Source organism: Podarcis raffonei, chromosome 6 (genome assembly GCF_027172205.1).
Source record: "Podarcis raffonei isolate rPodRaf1 chromosome 6, rPodRaf1.pri, whole genome shotgun sequence".
Classification (NCBI taxonomy): Eukaryota; Metazoa; Chordata; class Lepidosauria; order Squamata; family Lacertidae; genus Podarcis; species Podarcis raffonei.
Window position 1 is genome coordinate 2509283 of NC_070607.1, and position 25280 is coordinate 2534562.

The following is a 25280-nucleotide window of genomic DNA, read 5'->3' on the forward strand; positions in this document are numbered from 1 at the left end:
CAGGACCTGCTTCTTGGAAGGAACCCCCCCATCCTGAAATTCGTGGCATTTTTCGTTTGCATGGCCCTTGCAGCGAGACTACACAGATGCATGAAGTGCTACAGGGAGACTGGGTTGCAACTGTCAAACCTTTGCTACAAAACATTAAGCCCCCAGGAACTCACTGGGCTTGACTTCCAAGCAAACGCGGCTAAGTGGTGAGACTCCGGCCAGATGCGGGAGGGAAGCCGGAGCAACTGGTGCGGGGAAGCGGCTCCCGCTTTCCCTCTTGTCCTCCAATTTGCTTTTTCGGACCGCCCCCTCCCCCCTTTTTTGCACGCTCCTTGCTTCGCCTTGCACGACTCCAGCGAGTCCGGCCTCGCCCTCCCGCCCCCGCCTTGGCGACCCCGGGCATTTCGGCTCCAAAATGAGCGCCCTCATTCGCTGCTCCCGCAGGAAACAACGCCCCCCCCCGCTTCCTCGCGAGTCGGCCTGCCTGCAGGGCTGCCCCAAAAGTAAAGGCAGCCGCGCGCGGGGAAGGGGGAGTGGAGACCCCCCCGTCCCCGTCCGGCGGGCTCGCTGGGCCGGCTGGGGGGCTGCTGCTTGGCGGCCTCTGGCAGCTGCGCGGAGCAGCCAGGCGGGGGGGCTCCTCCCCCCCTCTGGCGTCAGCTGATCCCGCCCCGCCCGCGCCGGGCCAATCCGGGAGGCGGGGCTGGCGCCGGGCAGCGCTTAAAGGGGGCGGCCGGCGGCGCTGCTGCTCTAGAGCGGAGCATGGCAGCGCCCCGGACAAACTGACCAGCAGCGCAGCCGCCGCCGCCGCCTCCTCCGCCGCCTCCGCCTCCGCCGCCGCCAAGGTAAAGCCCGGCTGCGAGGGGCGCCAAGGCTCTTCCCTGGGCTCGCGCCCCGCTCCGCTCCAGCTGCCGGGCGGGGGGGGAGGGATTGGGGAGCCGCGCTTCTTTCGGGTCTGCCACGATGCTGTTCACACGGGTCGACGGCGGAGCTGGCGGAGGGGAGGTTCGGTGTGTCCTTCGCCTACCCGCGCATGGATAAGGGGGGCTGGGGGGGGAGGAGAGTGTCTGGAAGCATTTGCCCCCTGGCTTTTCGCCCCTGCCTCTCTAGCCCCTTCCTGCCGCCCCTTCCCCTTTCTCTCCAGATGGGCCGGCTAAGCATTTCTCATCAGCTGATGACACCCGCTTCTGCCTGCGCCTCTGTTCGGGAGAGACAATGGGCGCTGTGTGCCCGGGAGGGGGAGGCAGGAGGTTCCCTTTCTTCTTCTTTTCCTCTGAGACACGAGAAGCAGGTTTCTCCAAGCCTGATCTGTGGGGCTTCCTTGGAATCGGGAAGCAAAAGGGATTTTTCGTGCCTGTGTTTGAGTAAAGTGGGGGCAGGGAGAGGGATTGCTAAATGAGGGCGAGCTTGAAAGAAGCTGCTTTTATTTTGTATTTCTTCCGCAATCCCTTTTTACTTTACAAATTTCAAAGGCATGGTAATCTCCAATCTGGTTGTTTTTTGAATTTCCAGGATCTGTAAAAACAAGAGTGTAAGTGGTTCCTGGGAGCCTGCGGAAATGCTCCTCAGCCCAATGTGTTTGGGGTGGGGTCTCCAGGAGGGGCTTGGGCAGGCGTCGCATTTCATCACTTACAGGCATACAGAAGAAGCAAACCCCCCCTTCCCTCTGGGTCAGAGGGAGACACAGCCAGCAGGAAAAGAAGCCTCTGCCCTGGAAGCTCTCCAAGGGACCCACCTGGAGGGTCGGGGGGGGGGGGCTTGTCTTTGAAGATGATGCCTGGAGCAGAGGAGGACACAGTGGAAGGACGGGGGGGGGGGTCAAAGGCATGTGCCCACACCACTTCACCTTACAGATCCATTTGGAAAAGAAATCCTAAAGTAAACGTAGGTGCCATCATAGGATAATATGTCTGTAAGGTCCAACTAAAATGCCACATAACTACGAAAGCTTGTTCATTCCCTATCAAGAGGTTTTTGCAGCGTGGCTGTGACAACCACCAGCATTGTACGCTCTGTGGGGAGCTGGGCTTGGACTCCCACCTCCTTATCAGTCTTTGGAGTGCGGCAAACTTGGCTTTGCCTCCGTGGCCGATGGGAAATGGCCCTTGGAGAGCACAGGAAATAAAACCTCCTGAGAGAATTTAGGCACCTCAAGATAAACAGCTTGGAAACAGTTGAGAGTGGAAATGGGGGGGAGGCTTTGCAAAGGTGTCGCCCCTACCTTTCCTAGAAGGGGACAGTTGGACTTGATCAAGGGAAACCAATGTGGTGCCATTCAGATGTTGCTGAACTGTAACTCCCATCATCCCTGGCTGGGGCTGATGGGAATTGTAGCCCAACAAGCACTTTGGGTGTCTCTGGACAAGTTTGCCATTTGTATGTACAATATCGCACGACTTATATTTGTACTGCGTATGGCTCAGGGTGGGTAGATGATCCAGACCTCAGTGGAAGCATTCCTTTGTAGCAGTTTTTTCATGTGGAGCTACTTCATAATAAGTTTTTTTGGGGGAAATCAGTAGAAGAGCATACAGACATGTCTACCACTACATAGAATTTTTCACACAACAAAGAGTTCTGTGTGAACTCAAAAGCTTGCATAGTATCCTGGGTAGTGGAGCTATACAGTCAGTCAGCCTCTTGATGAATATATCTGTAATATATTCTTGTTATATTTAATCTTCTGCATTTTTAAGGAGTAGGCATAAAAGCCTTAACACTAAAAGTAAGGTGGGAAGTTATTTTTCAATGGAAATTCATTACAGATATAGCTAACACTTTTCAGCATAAAATAACTCTAGTCCCCAAAATATTATACCATGATGTATTAATCTTCAAGGTGCTACAGGACTCTTTGTTCCCTCATTAAGGGAAAGATGAATGAATGCAGAAGATAAAAGAAACAAAATTGTCTAATGAAGCATTGGAATGTTGTTTAATTGTGTTATTTTGCCATGCTTTTTATCACATACTAGCAGCCTTACTAGGCTGCTAATGCACATAAATTGACAATACAAATTCCTGTGTTTGGAGGAACATTAGGTTTCCAGTGTTTCAATGTCAATTTTTTGTAGCTACCAGAAAAGTACTTTTTGTGCATCCCAAACTCAAGAGATTATTAGTGGAGTTCCTGTTTAACATCAACAAGGGCCCTACAGCCTTCACAAAAGGGGACCTTTATCCACTGCAAAAGTAGCTGGAAGTTACAGTATGAGCCTCTGTGTCTACTCAGAAGTAAGCCTCATTTATTTCAGTGATACGGGGGAAGTGTGTGTACTGTACATTGTACAAGAAGATTGCAGCCCTAGTTTCTCTTAAGAAAACAGCAAGTTACTGGATAAGTATTGCAAGTTCATGATCTGTTTGATTAAAGAGCAGCATACAAGCTCCCATTGGGAAGAACTTCTTCTGATCTTGCGCCAGAGTGGTCAAGTGCTGCAGAGTGCTGGGAACCCATCTGTGCTGTCCAGTGTAAATTCAGTACAGTGGAAAATATGCCATGCATATTTAAATCACACTTCCCAACTTGAGAAAGTTTCAGAGCTGGTCCAGGCCTTCCTGAAATCTCCTTTATACAATAGGTATCGGTTTCATGTATATCATGTTACAAGTATGGGAACAACACATTGCTGGATGGGATTCTCAGATGCTAAATATAGTATAAATAGCAGTACCCAGTTTACAGCAGGATGGTGCAGTTGAGTTCATTTTTTTTAGCTTGCTGCGGAATTGAGTTGTTCGAAATGTATATCTGGGAATCACGAGCTCATCTGGAATCTGGGAGTTCTGTTGTTGAAGCTGCCCCTGTGGAAGGACCTCCACATGCTGAATTATGCCATTACAAAAGTGTCTGGAACATAGGCAATGCCATGTTCACCACTGGCTTTCTTATCATGCACAATACGTATGTCTTACACGCATGTTTCCATTCACTCAAGGTAGGAGAGATTGTGTACATGTTCTAATGGATTTGAAAAGTCTTAAGTAGGTCGTTGAGTGCCTTTTAATATAGTTTCACCAGTAAAATATATTACTTACACTGGTTTGTTGTAGTTTTCCAGGCATGATTCAAAGTGCTGGTTATTGCATACTCGTAAAATGCTTATAATTATGGCTGGGGAGGTGTGTGCAAAGGAAGGGCCTGTAGCTTGCAAGGGCCCTTTAAATGGATGTGTGTGCATGGAATACTGTGCAGAATCCCTATCAAGGCCATCTCCTGTCAGTACTGGAGAGCACATTTTACCCTTATTGTTGTATTGTACCCAAGTACAGCACTTAACTATCCCTCCAATTAATTAGTAGCATTTTGCTTATACGGGAGAAATTATGTCTCATTGGGGCAGGTGCATGTTAAATCTTCACAGAACTATCCAGGCTGATCTGCCCCTGATCTATTCAGAATGAAGCTTGCCCCAGCCTCAGTTTTGCTTCTTGGTCATGGGGTGGAATGCTGAGTGAGAATAGGCTTACGTTACCCAGAGCCTGGGCTCAAAGTACCATCAGATGCTGTTATGTTCATGAGAACACCCTCCAAGGCCTTCATAACTCCTACCCTCTAACTCATCCCAGCTTAGGAAACTAAATTAGTTTCTCTCTGTAGGAGACAGATGAAAACTTTCCTGTTCAGGCATGCTTTGCAGATGTGAGATTTAATATTTTGCTGCTGAAGATTTTGCCTTGTACAATGTTTTCATGGACTGGTTTTTATGGAGGATCTTTATTGTGCATTACCTTGGGCAGTTAATTTGGAAAGACAGTGACACTTTTCTTAAAACATACCTTTTCTCACCTGGTCTAAAGGTTTTTTTTGGGGGGGGGGTTGCAGCTTGTGCAATTTCTTGGCATGAGTTTGTAGTAACAGCTGTTTTCAATTGTTAGCAAACAACTGATAGAACAGTAAGATACTGATATGACTCTAGAACAATTTAGATTCCTTATTTTAAAAATGGAAAGTGCAAGAAGCAGACAAATTAAAGATGGCAGTGACATGCAGATTCCAGTATTACGTAAATTGAAAAGCACCCCTGGATATGACACCCTGTGCTCTCTGGATTCCAAAGTGGGCATCACTCTCTCCCAGTTTTTTATATGATGTAAGTCCTAAACGCCTAGCATTGCAATACTGGAAGTGCCAATAAGGGCTGAATTATTTGGGACTGAGTGCCTGTTTTGTATAACAGTGTCCCAAGTTAGATTTTGGAATTCAGGCAATGCTGCCAGCTCCTCGTTCTATAGCAGCATCATTTCTCAACCCACAACTGCGTATCACATCCTGACATACAGTAACTTATTTTGATTGAGCCAACTGTGTTGACTGTGCAGTGTGGTCATATGTGTATATACCAGCAAAAGTGTAGCTTTCAGGTCACATGAAGGTGATGCAAGTTGCCACTTCAAAGCATGGCTGTCTTTAGATTCCATTTGCCCATCCACGGCCTGATTTTCAGCCAGTGCGAATAGCTGGCAGCGCGCCACAGCTGGACTCTGAACTGGCATACTCTGCCTGGGTTACCAGAGAGCACTGATTGCAACTAGGAAAGTGTCCCTCCTCGCTTGTCGGCAGGACTCCCTTTCATGGACTCCTCCCCACCCCACTTTGCTTCACAGGCCTTCAGAAACAGCTTCTGTAGCCATGGCTACCTCTGCGAGTTCCCACCTGAGCAAAGCCATAAAGCAGATGTACATGAAGCTGCCTCAGGGTGACAAGGTGCAAGCGATGTACATCTGGATTGATGGGACTGGCGAGTTCCTGCGCTGTAAAACCCGGACCCTGGAGCAAGAGCCCAAGAACGTTGAAGGTAGGTAGGCGGGTTGGCGTGTGCTTCTATCCTACCTGTGGAAAAGGACTGCAAGCCATGTTGTTGTTGTTTGAATTTATATTCTGCCCTATACCCGGAGGTCTCAGGGCGGTTCACAGAGAAGATCAACATAAAAACCACAATATATATATAAGCAAAATAAAAACAACTCCTCTCCTCCCCCCCCCCCCCGGGTCTATTTGTGATGCCAGCTTCTTGCTCTGGCTCTGCGATGCCACCCTGTTTCTGGGCAAGAGCTGCCAGCCTAGCTAGGGACTGCCTGGTGACTAGGCAGCCCTGTTGAGGGAGGTTTTTAATGATGGTTGTTTTATCGTGTTTTTAATATTCTGTTGAGCCACCCAGAATGACTGGGGAAACCCAGCCAGATGGGTGGGGTATAATTTATTTATTTATTTTCTGCATTGAAGAAGAACCTGGCTCTTTCCCTGGCCTGAAACATTTTTCCATTGGGTAAAAGACTGAAAACCAGCATGATGGTGGTGTTTTTATGAGTTTATAGTGCATTCCAGCTCCCCCACTACATTTCACAAAGAAGGCAAAGTCATATCTTTTTCCTTTCAATTCCCTCTAAGACAAGTAGAGCCAAAGTGACTTCAAAGAATTGATAAACTTGAACTTCAGCCTAGGCCTTACGCCCCATTGATCAGAACCATTATCCAGTGATTCACTGTTTACTCAAAGCTTGGGTGGGTTGGTCACCAGTGTGCAGTGTAATCCGATATATTTCTGCTCAGAAGGACACACCACTGAATCTAATAGGACATCATAGGACATGATTCCCCTCAGACTTGCAACTTTTGTGCTAAGCTTTTTCCCCAGACTCAAAACAGCTGAACTGTCCATCCCCCTTCTGCCCCCAGGACAGGGAGCCTGTGACCCTCCAGATGTTGTTGGATGGCAGCGCCTCCCATTCTTGACAGTGGACCGAGTTGGTTGGCGCTGATGTGAATCTCCACAGCATCTGGAGGGGGCGTCCCATCCTCAGTGAGGTCTGCCCTCTTGCAGGATGTGCTGTGATTCTGAAATAAGCCCAACGCATTACACCTTTAGAGGATCCTGGGAGGGTAGTTTGTTTCGGTTGCTGGGAACTGTAACTCTGTAAACTACCATTCCAGGGTTCTGGAGGGTTGTGGGGGCTTCCTGATCATGCCGCTTGCTTTGGTGTGCCAGTATTCACCCTTGATCTTGTGAAGGTGGCAGGAAGCAAGGGGGAGGGGGAGAGAGCCATAAAAATTTCCACTGTGCACAATGAGTTGGCCTTTTGTTTGCCCCTCCGAACAAAGCGGCCTCCCCAACACAATAAACAGCATTAGGATTTCTTCACATGTTGCCATGGAGCTGGCCAGAGATGGTTATGAAACCCGCAGAGCATGTATGGCCAATTAGAAGTATTTAGTCGAGTGCTTTGTTTTTATTCTGAGGAGCGAGCGGCTGGCACGGCTTGGTTTAAATCATTTCGCCACCTCAAGCATATGAAAGGGATCAAGCTGGCTGGATTAACCACTTTAATGCCAATTCAAATATGATTATACTGTTTGCTCATTCTCTCTCCCGCCAGCTCTGAGTGCCTGTACCTGGGCCCACTCTCACGCACACATCCTGCCCTGGAGGGAACGCTTTGAAACAGAGCAAAACCAGATTCCTGGCATAAGGAACGCTGTGGGGTCAAGATCTGGGAGAGTGTGGGGAGCAGAGGCGCCTGGGGCAGGATCTGAAGCCCTGGGTTATTTGCAAGCACAGCTGCCCAATGTTTTGAATCAAGTTTCTCTATAAACCTGAGGATGTGGGGCTTCCGCTTTTAATATAATGGGTTCTGGAGCATCCTAGCTCTGTGCTGAATGGCACATGCTCTGCTTGGATTCTCTGATAATTGTTGCAACAAGCTGTTGGCATGAAATGGTAGCATAGGAACATTGTCACAGACACATGGACTACCCACCAGTGGCAAGGTATGGCATGGTGGACTTCTAGTTTCTCTGTTTTGCGGGGGGGGGGGTGTTCCAAGCTGCCGCCACCTTGGGCTTGTAACAGATCTTCAGTATTTCCCCTGTTAGGTGGAAAACCAACTGAAACTGTTTCCCGCATTGATGCAGAAAATCCCTTGTGTGCCAGGTTTTGTACACATTGCAGGCTTCTGTTTAAAACAAACAAAATTTCCTTCCTAAACAGCTGCTCCAGAACATGATAAATCCCAAATGCACATTTATTCTGGATGCAACTTTCCTATTCCTCACAAGCAGGCCTCATTTCAGCTATAGTGGCAGCAGCACAGCCAGTTAGCATAGATTCTTTTTCTGGGAAGTAGCCGGAGTTTATCGCTAAGGCAGCCTGTGCTTCTACTTCCAGATCTGCCAGAGTGGAATTTTGATGGCTCCAGTACCTACCAGTCTGAGGGCTCCAACAGTGACATGTACCTGGTGCCATCTGCCATGTTCCGGGACCCCTTCCGCAAAGACCCCAACAAGCTGGTGCTCTGTGAGGTCCTGAAGTACAACCGCAAGCCGGCAGGTATGTCCAGCGCTGCTCCTTTCCCCTTCCGCTCTGCTCTTGATAGGAAAAAGAGAGTGCAGAAAAGGCCGCGCTTGGGAGAAATGAGGAACGAGTCGTAGTAATACTTAGGAAGTTCAGGCCCCGTCAACCTGAGAATGGGAGCTAGGAGATACGGTGCTTGTTCTTTTTTTAAAGAACAAAACAAATTCACAGAGGTTGGTATCTGGTGTCGACAGCTGCTAGCTAAGATGAATAAGGAAACCTCTGTGCTTAGGGGGCAGCAGAACAGAGGACAGGATTCCTGAAACATAGGAACTTACTTCCCATGAGACATTAAGCAGCACTTTCAGGTTGTGACAAAAGATTTACTGTACAACTTAAGGATAAGCAATTTGTTTGTTTTCAATAAGATTTTCCCATAATACAATAAGATACCTGAGAGATAAAATGAGAAAAAGAAGCAAATGAAAAAGAGAAAGGAAAAATAGAGAAATAGAAGAAGGAAAAAAATAAAGAAAGCAGAAACAGAGAAACATTAGCAAAAATTACAAAAGAGGGACTTCTGATTTTCTATCTGCCAGTCACGTACTAGAAGAAAATAGAATTATTTAAAACAATCAGTCAATGCAAGCACTGTCTACTCCACTTTCTGATAAACAATATTTCCTCTAAGTTACAAGTGTCCCATAGTCATTCATTTCCTTTTCTCACGGAAAGTCCAAAATAAGCAATTTGGTTGTGGTGTGTAAGTGTCCCCCGCTTCTCGAAGCAAACATTTTGATCCTCTTTTGTTTTCATGCTTTTCTATGTACAAGAGTACATACACTGTCAGAGGAGAACTTGATCTGCATTGATTGCAAGTGTTTTATGCTGTAAGCGGCCCAGAGTGGCTGGGGCAACCCAGTCAGATGGGTGGGGTATAAGTGAAATAATAATAATAATATTTAACCCTAGCATCCCTATATAAATGCAACAGGTAGTCTTACACCTTTTTGAAAGAGAGAAATTTAACATTTCCTTCATGGATCAAACCAAAGGTCTGTCTAGTCACCAAGCTGGTGCCCTCCAGATGAGGATTTGGACTATAGATGGTGCTGGGTTGGTCTGATGAGAGTTGCAGTCCAAAACATCATCCAGAGGGCACCACGTGGGGAAGGCTGATCTAGACCAACCTTCTGTGTCCAGTAACCGCAGCCATTTGCCTCCGGAAGCTGACAGTGCTGGCGTAATGTTGGCAGAAAAGCCAGTAAACATCAGGTGCCACTTTCAATCCACAAGACATTCATTCTTCCAGCTGCGTCAGCTGATCTGTTGGATGCATGCATAGCTCCCCCCATGCTTCTTTCTCGCAACATATTGAACACAGTCATTCTTCTCTTTTAACCACTGCCTCGCCTTCTCTGCAGAATCCATTTGCAACTAGGAGCCAGGACACTGTAGTTACCATGGTGATAACACCGTTGCCAAGGTGACATTTCAAGCACTCCGTTAAACATAACTGTTTGGGTTTGATGCCAGTGTTCAAGATAGTTTAGCTGCAAAGTTTAGATCCCAGTTTAGCTAGAAGCTTTTTGAATGGAATTGGGCAATCTGTCTCCCAGCTTCCATTCTTAATATGGGAAATGAGCCTAGTGATCCACTTTACAGGATGACTTTGTGGTCTAATTGGAAAGAACCACAAGATGCTCTGGCCTTTACTGATAGATTGCAACACTTTCTACAGTTCTGAATGGTGTTATTATGTTTTGCTGATCTATGTTGCCCTGATGTCCTACAATATGGTGAGGGATGCGGGTGGCGCTGTGGTCTAACCCACTGAGCCTCTTGGGTTTGCCAATCAGTAGGTCAGTGGTTCAAATCCCCGCGACGGGGTGAGCTCCCATTTCTTGGTCCCAGCTTCTGCCAACCTAGCAGTTTGAAAGCACGCCAGTGCAAGGAGGTAAATAGGTACCACTGTGGTGGGAAGGTAAACAGCATTTCCGTGCGCTCTGGTTTCCATTACGGTGTCCCATTGCACCAGAAGCGGTTTAGTCATTCTGGCCACATGACCTGGAAAGCTGTCTGTGGACAACGCTGGCTCCCTCTGCCTGAAAGCGAGATGAGCGCCACAACCCCATAGTCGCCTTTGACTGGACTTAACCATCCACAGGTCCTTTACCTACCTTTTACCTATGATATGGTGGTATATATTCTTAAACTCTTTTGTAAAGACTCTTGATTAACCGTCACCCGCTAGCATTTCCCCCATGCAGCGGAGAGGCATGAGAAAACTACCTGCAAGTTCCTTCAGGCAGAGCTTGTGGTGTGGTACAAGTAATACTAATTTGCCTTACACACGTTTTTCTCCCAGAAACAAATTTAAGGTCCACTTGTAAAAGGATTATGGACATGGTGTCTAACCAGAACCCCTGGTTTGGGATGGAGCAAGAATATACTCTTCTGGGAACAGATGGACATCCCTTTGGCTGGCCTTCCAATGGCTTTCCCGGACCACAAGGTAAAGATGCTACAAAGGAAGACCATGGATGGTCTTGAGTTCCCAAGAGCAAATTGCAACCTGCCACAGCTTAGCGACAGAATTTGTGCTTTGTCTGCACAAATGATGGGGGTTTTAAGTGGCAGTTGGTGCTGAGCTGGGTGGAACATTGGCCTATCTTGGCAGAAGGATATTCACTATTGCAAAATGTGGATGATAAAATTGTAAGGCCTTTGTTCACATGCTAATGGTGGGACTTTGAAGTTGCTTCATGTTGCATTTTCCCCTTAGACTTGCATGTGTACAGCATTGCTAGGGACACATCACCTCTAGGCTGAGCAGTGCAGTGCAGAATTACAGTGGTACCTTGGTTTACGAACTTAATCCATTCCGGAAGTCCATTCTTAAACCAAGGCGTACTTTCCCATAGCAACAGGGGACTCGATTTACACTCAACAGGAAGCAGAACATGTTCTTATTCCAAGGCAAAGTTCACAAACCAAAACACCTACTTCCGGGTTTGCAGCGTTCTTAATCGAAGTTGTTCATAAACTAAACTGTTCTTAAAACAAGGTACCACTGTATTAATTCCATGGTTTATGTGCCACCTTTCAAGGCAAGGCCATCAGTTTGCATGAAATAGTAATAACTGCACAGTTTGCCTTACTGCATGGCTGGATGTGAGTGGTAGAGACACAATTCTTAAGGCTGCATCCACCACATCCCTCCAGGTAATATGCAAATAAGAGTCTGAGGCTACATTTGATGTAGGATTCAAAGATGGCATTTAGAAACATTTACAAAAGAAAAGAACAGTGACCGGCTTTCGCTCCACCAAATGTATGAGCCGGATGAATGCCTGTCATGATTCCTGTAATGATATTACAGGAGCACCCTTTGCAAAAATGTATAGTCATGTACTGAACATGGTGGTTAGAGATGCTGACTCACCCGCGGACTCCTCTTTCTTCTGGCATTCTGCAGGGCCATACTACTGTGGTGTTGGAGCAGACAAGGCCTACGGCCGAGACATTGTGGAAGCCCATTATCGAGCCTGCCTATACGCCGGTGTGAATATTGGAGGCACAAATGCAGAAGTGATGCCAGCACAGGTAGATATTGGAGCCAAAGTCCCGAAACGAATGTTGGTCTCTCTGCATTGGGGTTCTTTGCAGGTGTAGTAGTGTGCAAGCTGAAGGCTGTGAACAGCATCGTGCAGACCAGTTTGTGCCTCCCTTTCTCTGTGCCAATCCTGATTTGAAACTGTCTCTCTTTTGTAGTGGGAGTTCCAGGTGGGCCCTTGTGAAGCAATTGATATGGGAGACCACCTCTGGATTGCTCGATTCATCCTTCATAGAATATGTGAAGACTTTGGAGTCATTGTGTCTTTTGACCCCAAGCCCATTCCTGGGAACTGGAACGGAGCTGGATGCCACACCAACTTCAGCACGAAGCTCATGCGAGAGGAGGGAGGCCTCAAGTGAGTGTGTCTTCAGACCTGGGGAGTTTTTTCTTAGGAGAGGATTAGGAAGACAGATCTTGACAGCTTCAGGCCATACACCTTAAACAACATAGTGCAGCCACTTGTTCCAAAAAAAGCCTTCCAAATTCTGCAGGAATTTAAAATACCCAAGCATGCAGATATAGCACAACAATATACAAAACAGAAAGGAGATCAGTACATTTTAATGTGCCTGTATTTTTCCTCTTCTGGTACAGAGTATGACTAGGCAATAGAGGGAAATGCATCGTTTTGCAATAGCCTACTGCTTTGATATTATTGGCTTCCTTGAGCTGCCGTTGTTGAGAAATATCTTTGTGGTTCGGAGGCTTCAAAAAAAAATCTATTAAAGAATTAACGGAGCACGTGTCAAGAATGGGGCTGTGTGCATGCTGCAGTTCTATGGGTCTGGAGAGGTGCCAAATGCAGCAGTGAGCACAACATCCAGTTTCCCTTTTAAATGCACACATGCTATTTTATTTTATTTTTTATGATTTTTTAGAATAGGTGGACTTCAGCCACCAAATATTAGATTTGCTTTCTGTGCTTCTAAGGAATTGCAGCACACACACACACACACACACACACACACACACACACAGACCCTAACTCCAATAATAGTGACCTGTGGCCTTGAGCAAAAGTTGACTCTCCCGATGACATGCTAATGCTGTCCTACAAGTAAGGCGATTCAGAGGCCCCTCTGGCGATCTCAGCATCCTGCCTCTTCTCCTTTCCACAGGCACATTGAAGAAGCCATTGAGAAGCTGGGCAAGCGTCACCAGTACCACATCCGTGCCTACGACCCCAAAGGGGGGCTGGACAACGCCAGGCGCCTGACCGGCTTCCATGAGACATCCAACATCAATGAGTTCTCTGCTGGGGTAGCCAACCGTGGGGCCAGTATCCGCATCCCGAGGAAAGTGGGCCAAGATAAGATGGGCTATTTTGAAGACCGCCGACCCTCCGCCAACTGCGACCCGTACGCCGTGACCGAAGCTCTCGTCCGCACTTGTCTCCTCAACGAAACTGGGGACGAGCCCTTTGAGTACAAGAACTAAGTGAACTCTGTCCCACACAGGAACCCACCCAGTCCCTTCCCCCTTCTGCATTTTCTAGATGTTAATTCTGAGGGCATGAGATAATACCATGTCTGTGCCTCCCCCAAATTTACCCTCTTGTTTCTTCTGGGTGGAAGAGGGAAGTCTTAGTCTCTTTCAGTGTTTATTCTGTCGTTTGAGAGGCCAGGAAAAGGAAGAGTAGGCATTAGAGGAAACAGTCCCCAGTTAACCACTATTTTTGTCTAATCCATCTGTATGTCTTGACAGGATTTCGGGCACTTCCAGGGACAGACAGCACAGTGGGGGGGGATGCTTAAGAAAAATATGTGCGAGGCCCATTTGTTGTGCTCCTCGCCCAAATGTGCCCTTTGTGAGCCCTGCTGAAAGGAACAGGAGAGAGGCAGAGTGAGGGAAGCCCTTGGCGCATCATTTGTTCACTTCAGTGGCGCTTGAAAATTGAGGCGTTCCGCAGCCCACCAAGGAAAATAGGAAGGTGGCTTAACCCATACATAGCCTGGGTCCACACCCAATCTCTCTCAAGGGCAGAAGGGTGTTTTAATAGCCCCTCATTATGAGATGGAGGGGCATTATGGCATGCCAACCGTGGGGCAGTGTTGGGCATTCTTGCAACCTGTGGTCAGTTGTCGTCCCCACAAGACCAAGTCTTATTCAAAAGCTGTTGCAACATGTTTGATCTGTTTTGGAAGCTGTCTTGACTTTTCTGTTTCTAACACAGAGTGAAGTAGTATTTTTATATTTTAATGCCTGAAAAGGAAAAAAAAAGTTTGTGTTTCTTTTCTTTCAAAAAGGTCCACTCAATCAGCCATTTGCAAAAAGGCTGAGTTTGCTACAGGTGTCTGTTGGTTAAGACTTGCGTACAGGATCGAGGAAGGGGGTAAGGAGAAAAGATGGGGAGGGGAGAGAGAGAAAAAGAAAAAAGAGCTGCATGTTTCACCTTCAAGAGCAGCTTTGATGGCTTGTTATAAGCAAGGGGTATCAGTTTACAAGTTTATAAGTGGAAATAGGTATTAATTTTTTAATTTAAACTGGAGCCACCGGGGTTGTCTCAGCAAGGCCGCGTGCAGCTAGTTGTGGCAACAAGATACAACTGTGCTTCAGACAAAAGGAGTTGGCTGGTCAACTTGAACCATGTTATTTGACAAGTATTTGGCGGGGGGGTGGGGTGCGGGAGCAGGGTCAAGGAGTGTGTTAAAATCTCTAGTAGGATTTGCATGTTGGCTTTTGATGACTGCACCAATGAAGAAGAACAGGTGGGAAGCGAGGTTTTTAGAGATTTTTAAATAACATGTTTTTTTGGGTTTCTAAAGTTGTACAGTTTGGCAGAGGCCACCGCTGCTCCTGTTAGGTACATCCTGGTACATCCAGAAATGCTTCTGCCAGGGCTCCACTAATAAAACAATAGTTGCGCTCAGAGGTAATAATGCTAGTGGGTTCAAACGTTCCGGGATTTTGTACGTTGGTATCTTGGATGGTGCCAATCATCTTCCGCTGCATTTGGACTTGAAAATAGGGTGGGGTTTTTTGTAATAAAAATTTAAAAATCAAACCTAGTTGCAATTTTCTGCCTCCCTCTTTTCCATGTCTGCCTGTCTGTACTTGGCTTAATTCATACTGGGGCTGGGAAACCTCAGCTGCCAGGGACATTCGTAGCTGCTGCCCCTGCGCACAGCAGCAGTTCTCACCAGACAGAGTACTTGCCCCAAACCTGGATCTAGGCATCCAAGGATTATCCTTTTTTGTGTGTGCCTACAGTTTTCCTTTAACCAAACAAAATCAACATTTTTGTCATCGAGGAGAATCCACTGAGCAATATGCAGGGAAAAAATCCTCCCTTCTGAGTAACATACACTCCTCCATCAGGTTATGATTAGTCAGCATGACTCTGAAGAGCAAAGAGACTCCCACAGAGATGTGTCTGGCCCCATGCAATGTTTACCAGTGCCAAAGATGCACCTCTTTAGTCTTTTATGATTTAAATTTATTTTAAACTGTTTTTAATGTTGCATTCTAGATTATTGTAATCCAACCTGTGACCTTAGAGTGAAGGGTGGGTAGTAATAATAATAATAATAATAATAATAATAATAATAATAATGGTAATAATAGTTTAATAATACAGATTAATATAGGCCAAAGTGTGCTTGTCCTCACTTTCTCATATGATTTGATGGCCTAAGAATGCCCAGATCAAGCTAATGTTCTCCTTAAAATGTGGTGGTCAGAACTGGACACAGTACTTCAGTTGTGGCCTGACAAGTGCATAATGGAGTGGATCTATTACTTCTTGTGATCTGGGCTCTATGTTTCTGTTAATGCAGCCCAAGGCAGTGATAGCTGTTAAAAGCATGCACATTTCATTGCTGGTTCATTGATGCACAGTTTGTGATCAACTAAGATGCCAAGATCCTCTTCATATGTGCTGCTGCTAAACCAGGTCTCCACCATCCTATACTTCTGCCCTTGATTTAAAAAACAAAAAAACAAACAAAAAACCCAATGGTACCTAACTTCAGATCTTTACATTTATCGCTGTTGAATTTCATCATCTTGGTTTCAGCCCAGTGTTCCCACTTGCCAAAATCATTTTTACTTTTGGTTCTCTCTTCCATGGTGTTAGCTATGCCCTTGTGTCACCTGCCTCTTTGAATTAGCATTGCCCTCTTGTCATTTAGAAAGGTTGAACATCACAGAGCCTGGGATAGCAACCTGTAGCACTCCACTCAATGCAGGCATCCCCAGCCTGCGGCCCTCCAGATGTTTGGCCTACAGCTCCCATGATCCCTAGCTAACAGGACCAGTGTTCAGGGATGATGGGAATTGTAGTCCAAAACATCTGGAGGGCCGAAGGTTGGGGATGCCTGACTCAATGCATCTCCCCCATGTTGACACAGAGCCATTAATGAGCACTTCCTGGGTATGGTTGTGTGACTCCACTTATAAATAGTCTCATACAACCCACATTTTACCATCTTTTCAACAATTATACCTTAGGAGACTGTCAGACGTTTTGTTGAAATCAAGACGGCCACAGCATTTCCATGACTGGTAACTTTTTATTTTATTTTAAGGGAGACAAGGTTGGTCTGGCATACTTTATGCTAGATAAACCAATGATGTTTCCTAGTGATCAATGTTCACAGACTTACAGTTTAATCACCTGTTCTAGAATTTTACCCAGTGTTGGCATCAGGCAGGTTGGTTTCTGGTTTCAAGAGAGCAAGACTGTCTAGTGTGCTAGCACTTTGCACTCTCTCCAATAACTCCCAAAGATTACAGGCAGCAACTCCAGAATAAAAATCTAAAGAGCGCTTCAGTACCCTGGGATGAAATTCATAAAAAGGCACCCCCAAAGGTTAAAGTGGGGGCATTGCAAGGCTAGAATAGGGCACTTTATCTTCCCTCCTAAAACCAGCCAGGCAGTAGAGGGCAGGAATTGCTGCAGTCAAAAACTCCCACATATTCCCCGACTGCAACTTTTAGGGGTGGCACCACATGAACCATCTGCTCTTCTGGAACTAGCCTTCCTCACACATAGTTTGAGAACCACTACAGTGAGTAACTTCCAAGGAACCCCAGAGTTACCTTGAAAACAGTTTGAAAACCACTGCTACATTCCATTCCAGTAACAACAATAAAATAGCTTACATGAAGTCAGAAAGGATAGGAAGTGAGCAGTGGAAGTAAAATATATCTATCTGGCTGAAAATGAAATTGTATGCTTAGAAGTGTTTTGGAAGCTCTTACAGTTGGAGATGGACAATTCATAAACTGGATGGACTCTGACACAATGTTTTTGGCAGAGTTCCACAAGTGCATTTGGGGGTTTGCACCATGCACAATATAACCAGATATTTCAAATGCAGACATTCTTATCTCAGGGGCGTTGTGAACCAGTTAAATAATTCTTAGCTGATAAGTTGTCTTTAGACCAACTGGTTAACGGATAGTATGCAGCTTCTAATTTAATCTATCACTTAAATCTCTATGGATGCCTTTCTGAGATACTGAAAGAACTGAAAGGCAACTAATAAGCAATAATAAGCAAAAGGCTATCTTTCAGCAAAACAGCAGGACCAAAACATCACACAACAGCGCCATCAATCAAACAACTAACCAGCTGAAGCTTTAATGGATTAATCTATTGGTCAAGAATTGCAACTTTTTTAAAAAACATGTATTTCCAGAAGCTAGGTTATTTAAAAACAAATTTGGATACTGCAAGATTAAAGCCACAAAACCAGAAACGTTCTGCAAGATTGGAACAGCAAACGAGCATTCTACACTGCAACATTTTGTTGCAGATTCTACTTAACAGCTCCTGATCATCTTAGTATAATCTTCCGTATTTTCTTCTGTTGCATCTAAGGTGTTGCTTTTTCCATATTTTTCCTTCTTTTTTTCTTGATGGGGCTTGTGGGAATGGAAGTTTAGCAACATCTGGAGGGCCAAACATTCCCCATCCCTGCTCTAATAATCCATAGTTTCCTGTTTAATCTGAACTGGGAAACTTTTTCCAAAGCAGCTAACCACAGTTTTTTTTGGTTCTGATGAAGAAGGAAACATTGGTTGATTAGAGGTTTCCAGGTTTGTCTACTCAACTGATGAAGGGGCAAATGAAGGGGCTGCATGTGTGTTTTGTTAAGCTGAGAAGCATGATCATCTGAAGATCGATCATCTTTGTGTTTTAGGCAACAGGAAAACTCTGTATGTGGTGGTTGACCTGTGATGGCACATTCACACCTGCAAATAATCGTCTGGCACTGTAATTCTCGAGTGATGAACGTGTGTGAACCAGCCATGAAGATTATGGCTAGACACTTACACATCCCAGTGCACAGGTGGTGCTGTGATCTAAACCACTGATTCTGTTAAGGGGCTTGCCGATTGGAAGGTCAGCAGTTCGAATCTGCGTGATGGGGTGAATTCGCGTTGCTCTGTCCCAGCTTCTGCCAACCTAGCAGTTAAAAAGCCTACCAGTGCAAGTAGATAAATAGGTACTGCGGCGGCGGGAAGGTAAACAGAGTTTCCGTGTGCTCTGGCACTTGTTACGGTCCTCTGTGTGCCAGTAGCGATTTAGTCACATGGCCCGGAAAGCTGTCTGCGGGCAAATGCTGGCTTCCTCGGCCTGAAGTGAGATGAGCACCGCACCACATAGTTGCCTTTGACTGGACTTAACCATCCAGGGGTCCTTTACCTTTTTTACCTAGGCACTTCTATATAACCAGAGGCAAGACAGTTAACTATTCTCAACATTTGAGCATTAAACACTTGTCGTTTGTTGTGACAAAATAAAGGCCTACATTAGTCCTTGATGTGATCTTGATCTTCTTAATCCTACCAAAACTGACATTTTCCAAACAGTTTGGGTAACACAAGGATTTTGCACTATAAGCACCATACAAGAAATACATATACAACCACTGAGGGATTAGGTTCCCGCCAAACAATGCAGTTTTGCTGCTCATTGTGTAACCCACTTAGCTGCAGCAAATTATGTAAATTATGCCCACACAAGAGATTGAAACCAAGAAGCAAAGCACTTAACACACTGTGTAGCTCTTACCTAACAATAAATGACCACTGCGCTCTGTCTCTTACAAATGCCTACACTCTTTGCAGTTATAAATGAAGCACTTGGGTTCCTATTTTTATGCCGTTATACAGCATCCTGGAAAGGTTTTCAATGAGGCAAAGGTATACACTAAATCAGGGGTCAGCAAACTTTTTCAGCAGGGGCCGGTCCACTGTCCCTCAGATCGGGGGGGGGGGGCAGACTATATTTTGAAAAACAAATGAATGAATTCCTATGCCCCACAAATAACCCAGAGATGCATTTTAAATAAAAGGACACATTCTACTTATGTAAAAACATGCTGATTGCCAGACCGTCCGGGGGCCGGATTTAGAAAGCGATTGGGCCGGATCCGGCCCCGGGCCTTAGTTTGCCTACCCATGCACTAAATAAATAAATATTGCTTCCACAAAGCAACTTTTTACATGATGCCCATTCTTTAATTCCTAAGTTTTCATCCCCAATTGAAATAAATCTGAAGTGTGTGTTAATTTATTTTTCTTACTTTTGTCCCTTGTTATCCTTGCCTCTTCATCCCCTCCCTCAGTAGGGAAATTTAGATCATAAATAGCTTGGGGCAGAGACCTGTCTTTTTATATTTTACAGTAAAACATCATATACAGTGAGGGAACCCCCTCCTCCTCATCTCCCCCCTTCTTCTTCTTCTTCTTCTTCTTCTTCTTCTTCTTCTTCTTCTTCTTCTTCTTCATTTTAAACCAATTTATAAACCAAGAACTTATACATTGACCACTAATAATGAAACATATGCTGCAGATATTTTTCCACATTATGCTATTTTTGTGATATACAAATGACATGAGAAAACTTGGTTTACTTGTTTGTATGATATTATTCTTGTTTATAAAATCCTACACACAGAGAGCGAGGGAAGCGTTGTTGTTTTCCTGGGGGTACTCACCAACACCATTTTTCCTAGAAGAAAAGGACTGAGTGAGGGTATTGTTGAACTAATCTGAGGCTGTGTACACACTGTACCCTTAAATCAGACATTCTCAATTAGCAGACCCTCTGTTTTGCACAAGCCAAGCCATGGACCCCCTACTTCTGAAAATGTTGATATTGTTCTGTGAATGGTGCCATGGACATCCCAGACCACCTGGAATCCAGGGACCACCAGCTGGGAACCACGACTTTAAAGCATATTCAAGCACATTCTTTCCCTCAAATGATTTTGGGCACTGCAATTTACCTCTTCAGAGTTACAGTTCCCAGGAACCCTGAACAAACTTGGCTCTGCTTGGTCTGCTCTACAGGTGTCTTCACAGTGCTATGAACTGGCAATTTTGTGAGAGAGGCTACCAATTGCACACTCTCTCGCTCTCTGCCATATGTTCCACGATCCAATTACAGCCATCCATATTTCTTATCTGAAGTTAAAACAGAGGCCATGGTAATACAGCTACTTTTTGAACCTAGAAATACGAGCTTTTATTCTCCCTTTTGCCCAAAGCTTGTGTTGACATCCACGTGCCTGCTTGCAACAGACAATGCAGCGTTCTCTCTCTCTCTCTCTCTCTCTTTCACACACACCTTCCAGGATTTCAGGTTATGGTCTTTCTCTGTGCACTTTCTATTCTTCTATGTTTGTGCTAAGTAGGCTGGAAAATGCTGCCAGTTTGATTGCACTGACATCTGCTTTTGCAAGAAAAGAATGTCCTGGCCTTTAGGGGAAGTTTAAACATTTGGTTAACGTGGTTCATTGTGTTACGAAACTTTAAATGGCCCTTTGCATAAAGTGCGGTGTATGATATCCCTTATCTTTGGTACAAAACCGTCTAGAATGCTGTTGCAATAATATTGGGAGGGGGAAACTTGCAGTAGTTGGCATAGTGTTATTCATGTAAGGAAGGGGGAGGAATCCAGAGGGACAGAAAGAAGGTGAGAGAGAGGAAAGAGGGAGGGGAAAGCCAAAATGGAAGCAGGAGAGTGAAAGCAGTTGGTTCTAAGAGTCTCTTTGCCGGCAGTCCACTGGGCGAGGACAGGAGAATGGAGGCGCCCGGCTTTGGTTCTAGCCCCACCCACTGCTGGTTGTAGCTCCACCCACTGCCAGCATGCAGCCCTTACAGATGACCCCGGACAGGGGAAAAAGAGTTTCCCTCTTTGAATTAATAGTTTAAAATTAGCCCTGGGGCACCTGAAAGGACACCCTTTGGAGTATGTTGTGCTATAAACTTCTAAGGCAGTGTTTCTCAAACTTGGGTCTCCAGCGGTTTTTGGACTACATCTCCCATGATCCCTAGCTAACAGGACCAGTGGCCAGGGATGGTGGGAATTGTAGTCCAAAAAAACCAGCTGGCGACCCAAGTTTGGGAAACTCTGTTCTATGGGATACTGGACCCAATTTGTCAGCTGCATGAAGTCAGCCTGCTTCATCCCACAAAAGCTGACGCCACAAGCAATTTTCCAGTCATCCGGATGCAGGTGAGCGTGACCACTCAACCCAAGTTCCATGAAGGTCTGTTCTCAGCGCGATGGTCAGCAGCGCCTTTGCCAGGACTTGCTGAATTAAGGTGCCTCCCCCTTTAACACGAAAAGAGCAGCTTCCCACTGCTGTGGAGAAATGGTGGAGAGAATCCTCAGATCAGGGGACGCTACAAATCCAATTCCTGCACATTACCCTTCGCCAACTGCCCCCTTTATTTCATCGCTTGCGGCACTCTGCTTTCTGCGCTACTAATATGAGTCCCGGGTTCTGGGAACAATGGGATCCCCCCGTGCGCACCCTGCAAAGGCCACATGCTGCTCCCTTGTTCTGTGACCCACCCACCCTCCAAAAATCTCAATGCTTCTGAACAATCAACTCCAATTAGGACAGAGTTCAAAAAGATGAAGTATTAGCATGTTCTCTCAACCAGCATTGGCCTAACCAGCCTGGCACAGGCGGGTAATTCTGCTTTCATAAGCCCCATTATATAACCTCCATCTTGAGTACGGATGGTGCCAACTTGCAGTTCAGAATGGGGGGGGGGGGAGAGAGAGAGCAGGAAAATGAACAACATTCTTTTCTTGTTTGGGCTTAATCTCTGCCTCTTGTCAAAATCTGCTCATGCAAGCAACTGGAACAATTAGGTGTCTGTACGCCAAGATCTTTTTCTCTCGTGTTTTGTCACAGGTATAGCCTGTTCTCTCTCAGCTTCTCATGTAGCCAGGAGCAACGTCCAGGTGGTGGGGGACACCTACACCCAGCCCACAATGCAGGAAGGAACAGGTGTGAATGACACCACCCAATAGGTCATAGAATCATAGAATCATAGAGTTGGAAGAGACCACAAGGGCCTTCGAGTCCAACCCCCTGCCAAGCAGGAAACACCATCAGAGCACTCCTGACATATGGTTGTCAAGCCTCTGCTTAAAGACCTCCAAAGCAGGAGACTCCACCACACTCCTTGGCAGCAAATTCCACTGTCGAATAGCTCTTACTGTCAGGAAGTTCTTCCTAATGTTTAGGTGGAATCTTCTTTCTCGTAGTTTGGATCCATTGCTCCGTGTCCGCTTCTCTGGAGCAGCAGAAAACAACCTTTCTCCCTCCTCTATGTGACATCCTTTTATATATTTGAACATGGCTATCACATCACCCCTTAACCTCCTCTTCTCCAGGCTAAACATGCCCAGCTCCCTTAGCCTTTCCTCATAAGGCATCGTTTCCAGGCCTTTGACCATTTTGGTTGCCCTCCTCTGGACACGTTCCAGTTTGTCAGTGTTCTTCTTGAACTGTGGTGCCCAGAACTGGACACAGTACTCCAGGTGAGGTCTGACCAGAGCAGAATACAGTGGCACTATTACTTCCCTTGATCTAGATGCTATACTCCTATTGATGCAGCCCAGAATTGCATTGGCTTTTTTAGCTGCCGCGTCACACTGTTGGCTCATGTCAAGTGTGGAGGTGGAGCCAATTGTGCAGGCCTTCCCAAAAAGTAAAAAATAAACCCACACCCTGTTGTGAAGGTCACCAATTGGCTCGAAAGGCCCTCCACAAGCTGGGTGCACAATATAATTTAAAAGCACATTCAAACTCTTTCCCTCAAAGAACTTTGGGCACTCTGGTCTCCCCCTCCCAGAGTTACAATTCTCAGCAATCCTGAACAAACTACAGTGCCCAGAATTCCCAGAGGGGGGAAATGCGCTTTAAAGGTCCAGTGTGTGCCTGCAGCTGTGGTGCGTTGTTCACATGCAGTCCTTGACCATGCTAGGAGACAGGTGGTTCCCCAGCAATTCGCAGCCAGCACATGAAGAGGCTTCAATCTTCTTGTTGCCAGGGGCTGAGTAGGGTGGCCATGTGTCCTACTCTACAAAGGCAGTTCTGTCACAGATCCAGTATGTGTCAAGTTCCCAGCTCCCTTTTATCATCTTTTGTTATCTTTAAACTGGACTTCTGATAATTTCAGATTGAAAATTCCTAGTGCTACCCATCACTGCTCTCCGGCTGTAACCAGGAAGTGGAATTGCAATTGACCACTCACACTCCTGGGGGTCTAGCACTTTTCTTTTTGCTAAGTACCACCTGCAGGATGAGCGTGACATGGGAGGTGTCAACATTTACCCACATGGCTCTTTCCCCAACCCACATTCTTCTCCTGATTTTCTGAAGTGGGTGCTTTTTGGTGCCATTCTAGCACCCTGTTTGGAGTATGTGAGGGGGGTGTATGTGTGCGTTTTTCTTGTTTTTGAAGCAGTGCAATTAATTTTTTAACAAGAAGGCCAGCAGCACAGGGCAAGAGCCTTGCAGCTAAGGCTCCTTCTGTAGCATCATACAACTCTAAACAGTCATCACTTGTCCCAAATAATTCTGGGAAGTGTTGTATGTTAAGGGTGCAATTTTCAGATTTCCCTGGAAATGAATAAATTCACTGTGAAACCACTTGAGAATTGTAGCTCTGTGAAAGAAATAAGGCTCTCCTGATAACCTCCAGCCCAAGCTAACTTTTCAGTAAAGATGGTTACAAGTCAAGTGGCTTAAATCAGGGATTGCTAGATATCTATGCCAGTCAGTTTCACAACTGGTAATCCAATCAAGCTACCCAATCTAGTCAATCCAGCTGGAAAACTGCCTGTTTGGTTTTGCTACTTGTTGATTGCACTACACTACTGTAGAACACTGCATTTGAAGAAGAAGAAAAATAGTGGTTGGCTGCAGCACAGGGTTTAGAAGACTTGCAGGGATTACAGCTCTGAACTACAGGAATGTTTTCAGAAGTAGAGGAGTGCAACCTGACAGGGTTATACCCAGAATTTAAACGTATGTATCTGGAAATAATAACTGCTGATTTCAGTGTAATCTACTAATAATATAGCTAATTGAAATCTGTAGTTTAAGGAAATCTCATTGCAGCAAATCCATTAATGAAGGCTGAGAGCTGATAGATAAGGAGAAAGGGCACAAAATGTCTCTGAACCCAGAAGGGTGTGGCAAGCAATACGTAAATATGGCCACCACTTTCTCCAGAGGGACGGCTCCTTTCACTGTGCCTGAATCATTTATTTTTCTACTCATGCCTGCAACACGATTCTGCAGCTACTCTTTCTTTTTCTCCTTAATGGACTTTCTGCAGTAAGAAAAGGATGGACGGAGCAATGAGAAATTGGGAGAGAATTACTATTGATCTGCAATTACATCAGGACCTCCACAAAAATTGCATGAAGGAAGCACTGCACAGTAAAACACTTGCCTGGAAGCGTTTCTTGGTTTAATCTAATGGCCAGTTGTACTCTGCACCTGTTCATCATATTTAGCAAAATAATCAAAGCTCAAAACAGTGCCCCTATAATGATTTAAATAGACTGGTAAGATGTGTGCATATTTGCTTCTTTGGCTTTAACTTGCTTGTGTTGAATGCAAATTGCATTGTGCATTATTTGAGAGACTTTGGGGAAGGTTTCATCTCATTTATTTTGGGACAACTACACAAGCTGAGGTTACCAGGGGAAAAAGTAGTCTTCAAAATATTGCTTCCTGAGTGATGACACCTTCTGCATGACTAGAATCTTATTTTTATGTTTTTAAAAATGCACAGAAATGCACAGAAATCTGTATTTTGCACCAGATCTATGCTCACAGAAACGTACAAAAGAAAACTGCCCAGTTATGCCCCCACCCCACCACTGTGATTATTGCTTGCATTTCTCCTGTGCCAAGATGGAGAGGTAGGAGAAATTGCTTTTCTGCACACAAGCAGGAGTTCCAGCAACGGATGACTCCTACAAAAAGCTGGTTGTTGGAAATAAGCCTTAGGGAGATGACAGCCTCTCAATGCTTTGAATCAGGGAAGACTTTAACTCTCTGACATACTGGTCGCCTGTGAAAGCAATTACTGGTAAATATTGCATCTGAACT

At 45.6% G+C, this 25280-nt stretch overlaps 1 protein-coding gene across 2 annotated transcripts; it reads left to right on the plus strand.

Moving 5' to 3' along the window:
* The first annotated feature begins 16 nt into the window (after positions 1–16).
* Positions 17–14902, plus strand: GLUL (glutamate-ammonia ligase). Of its 2 annotated transcripts, none has more exons than XM_053391143.1 (7): positions 17–197; positions 5596–5786; positions 8154–8315; positions 10648–10794; positions 11758–11885; positions 12054–12253; positions 13017–14902. In XM_053391143.1, exons 1-7 carry the CDS (start codon positions 61–63, stop codon positions 13333–13335), a joined length of 1284 nt encoding a protein of 427 aa, XP_053247118.1. In that variant the 5' UTR covers positions 17–60; the 3' UTR covers positions 13336–14902. The 2 variants fall into 2 exon arrangements, with proteins under 2 accessions (XP_053247118.1, XP_053247119.1); XM_053391144.1 differs by lacking the exon at positions 17–197 and adding an exon at positions 824–833.
* The last annotated feature ends 10378 nt before the right edge of the window (positions 14903–25280 follow it).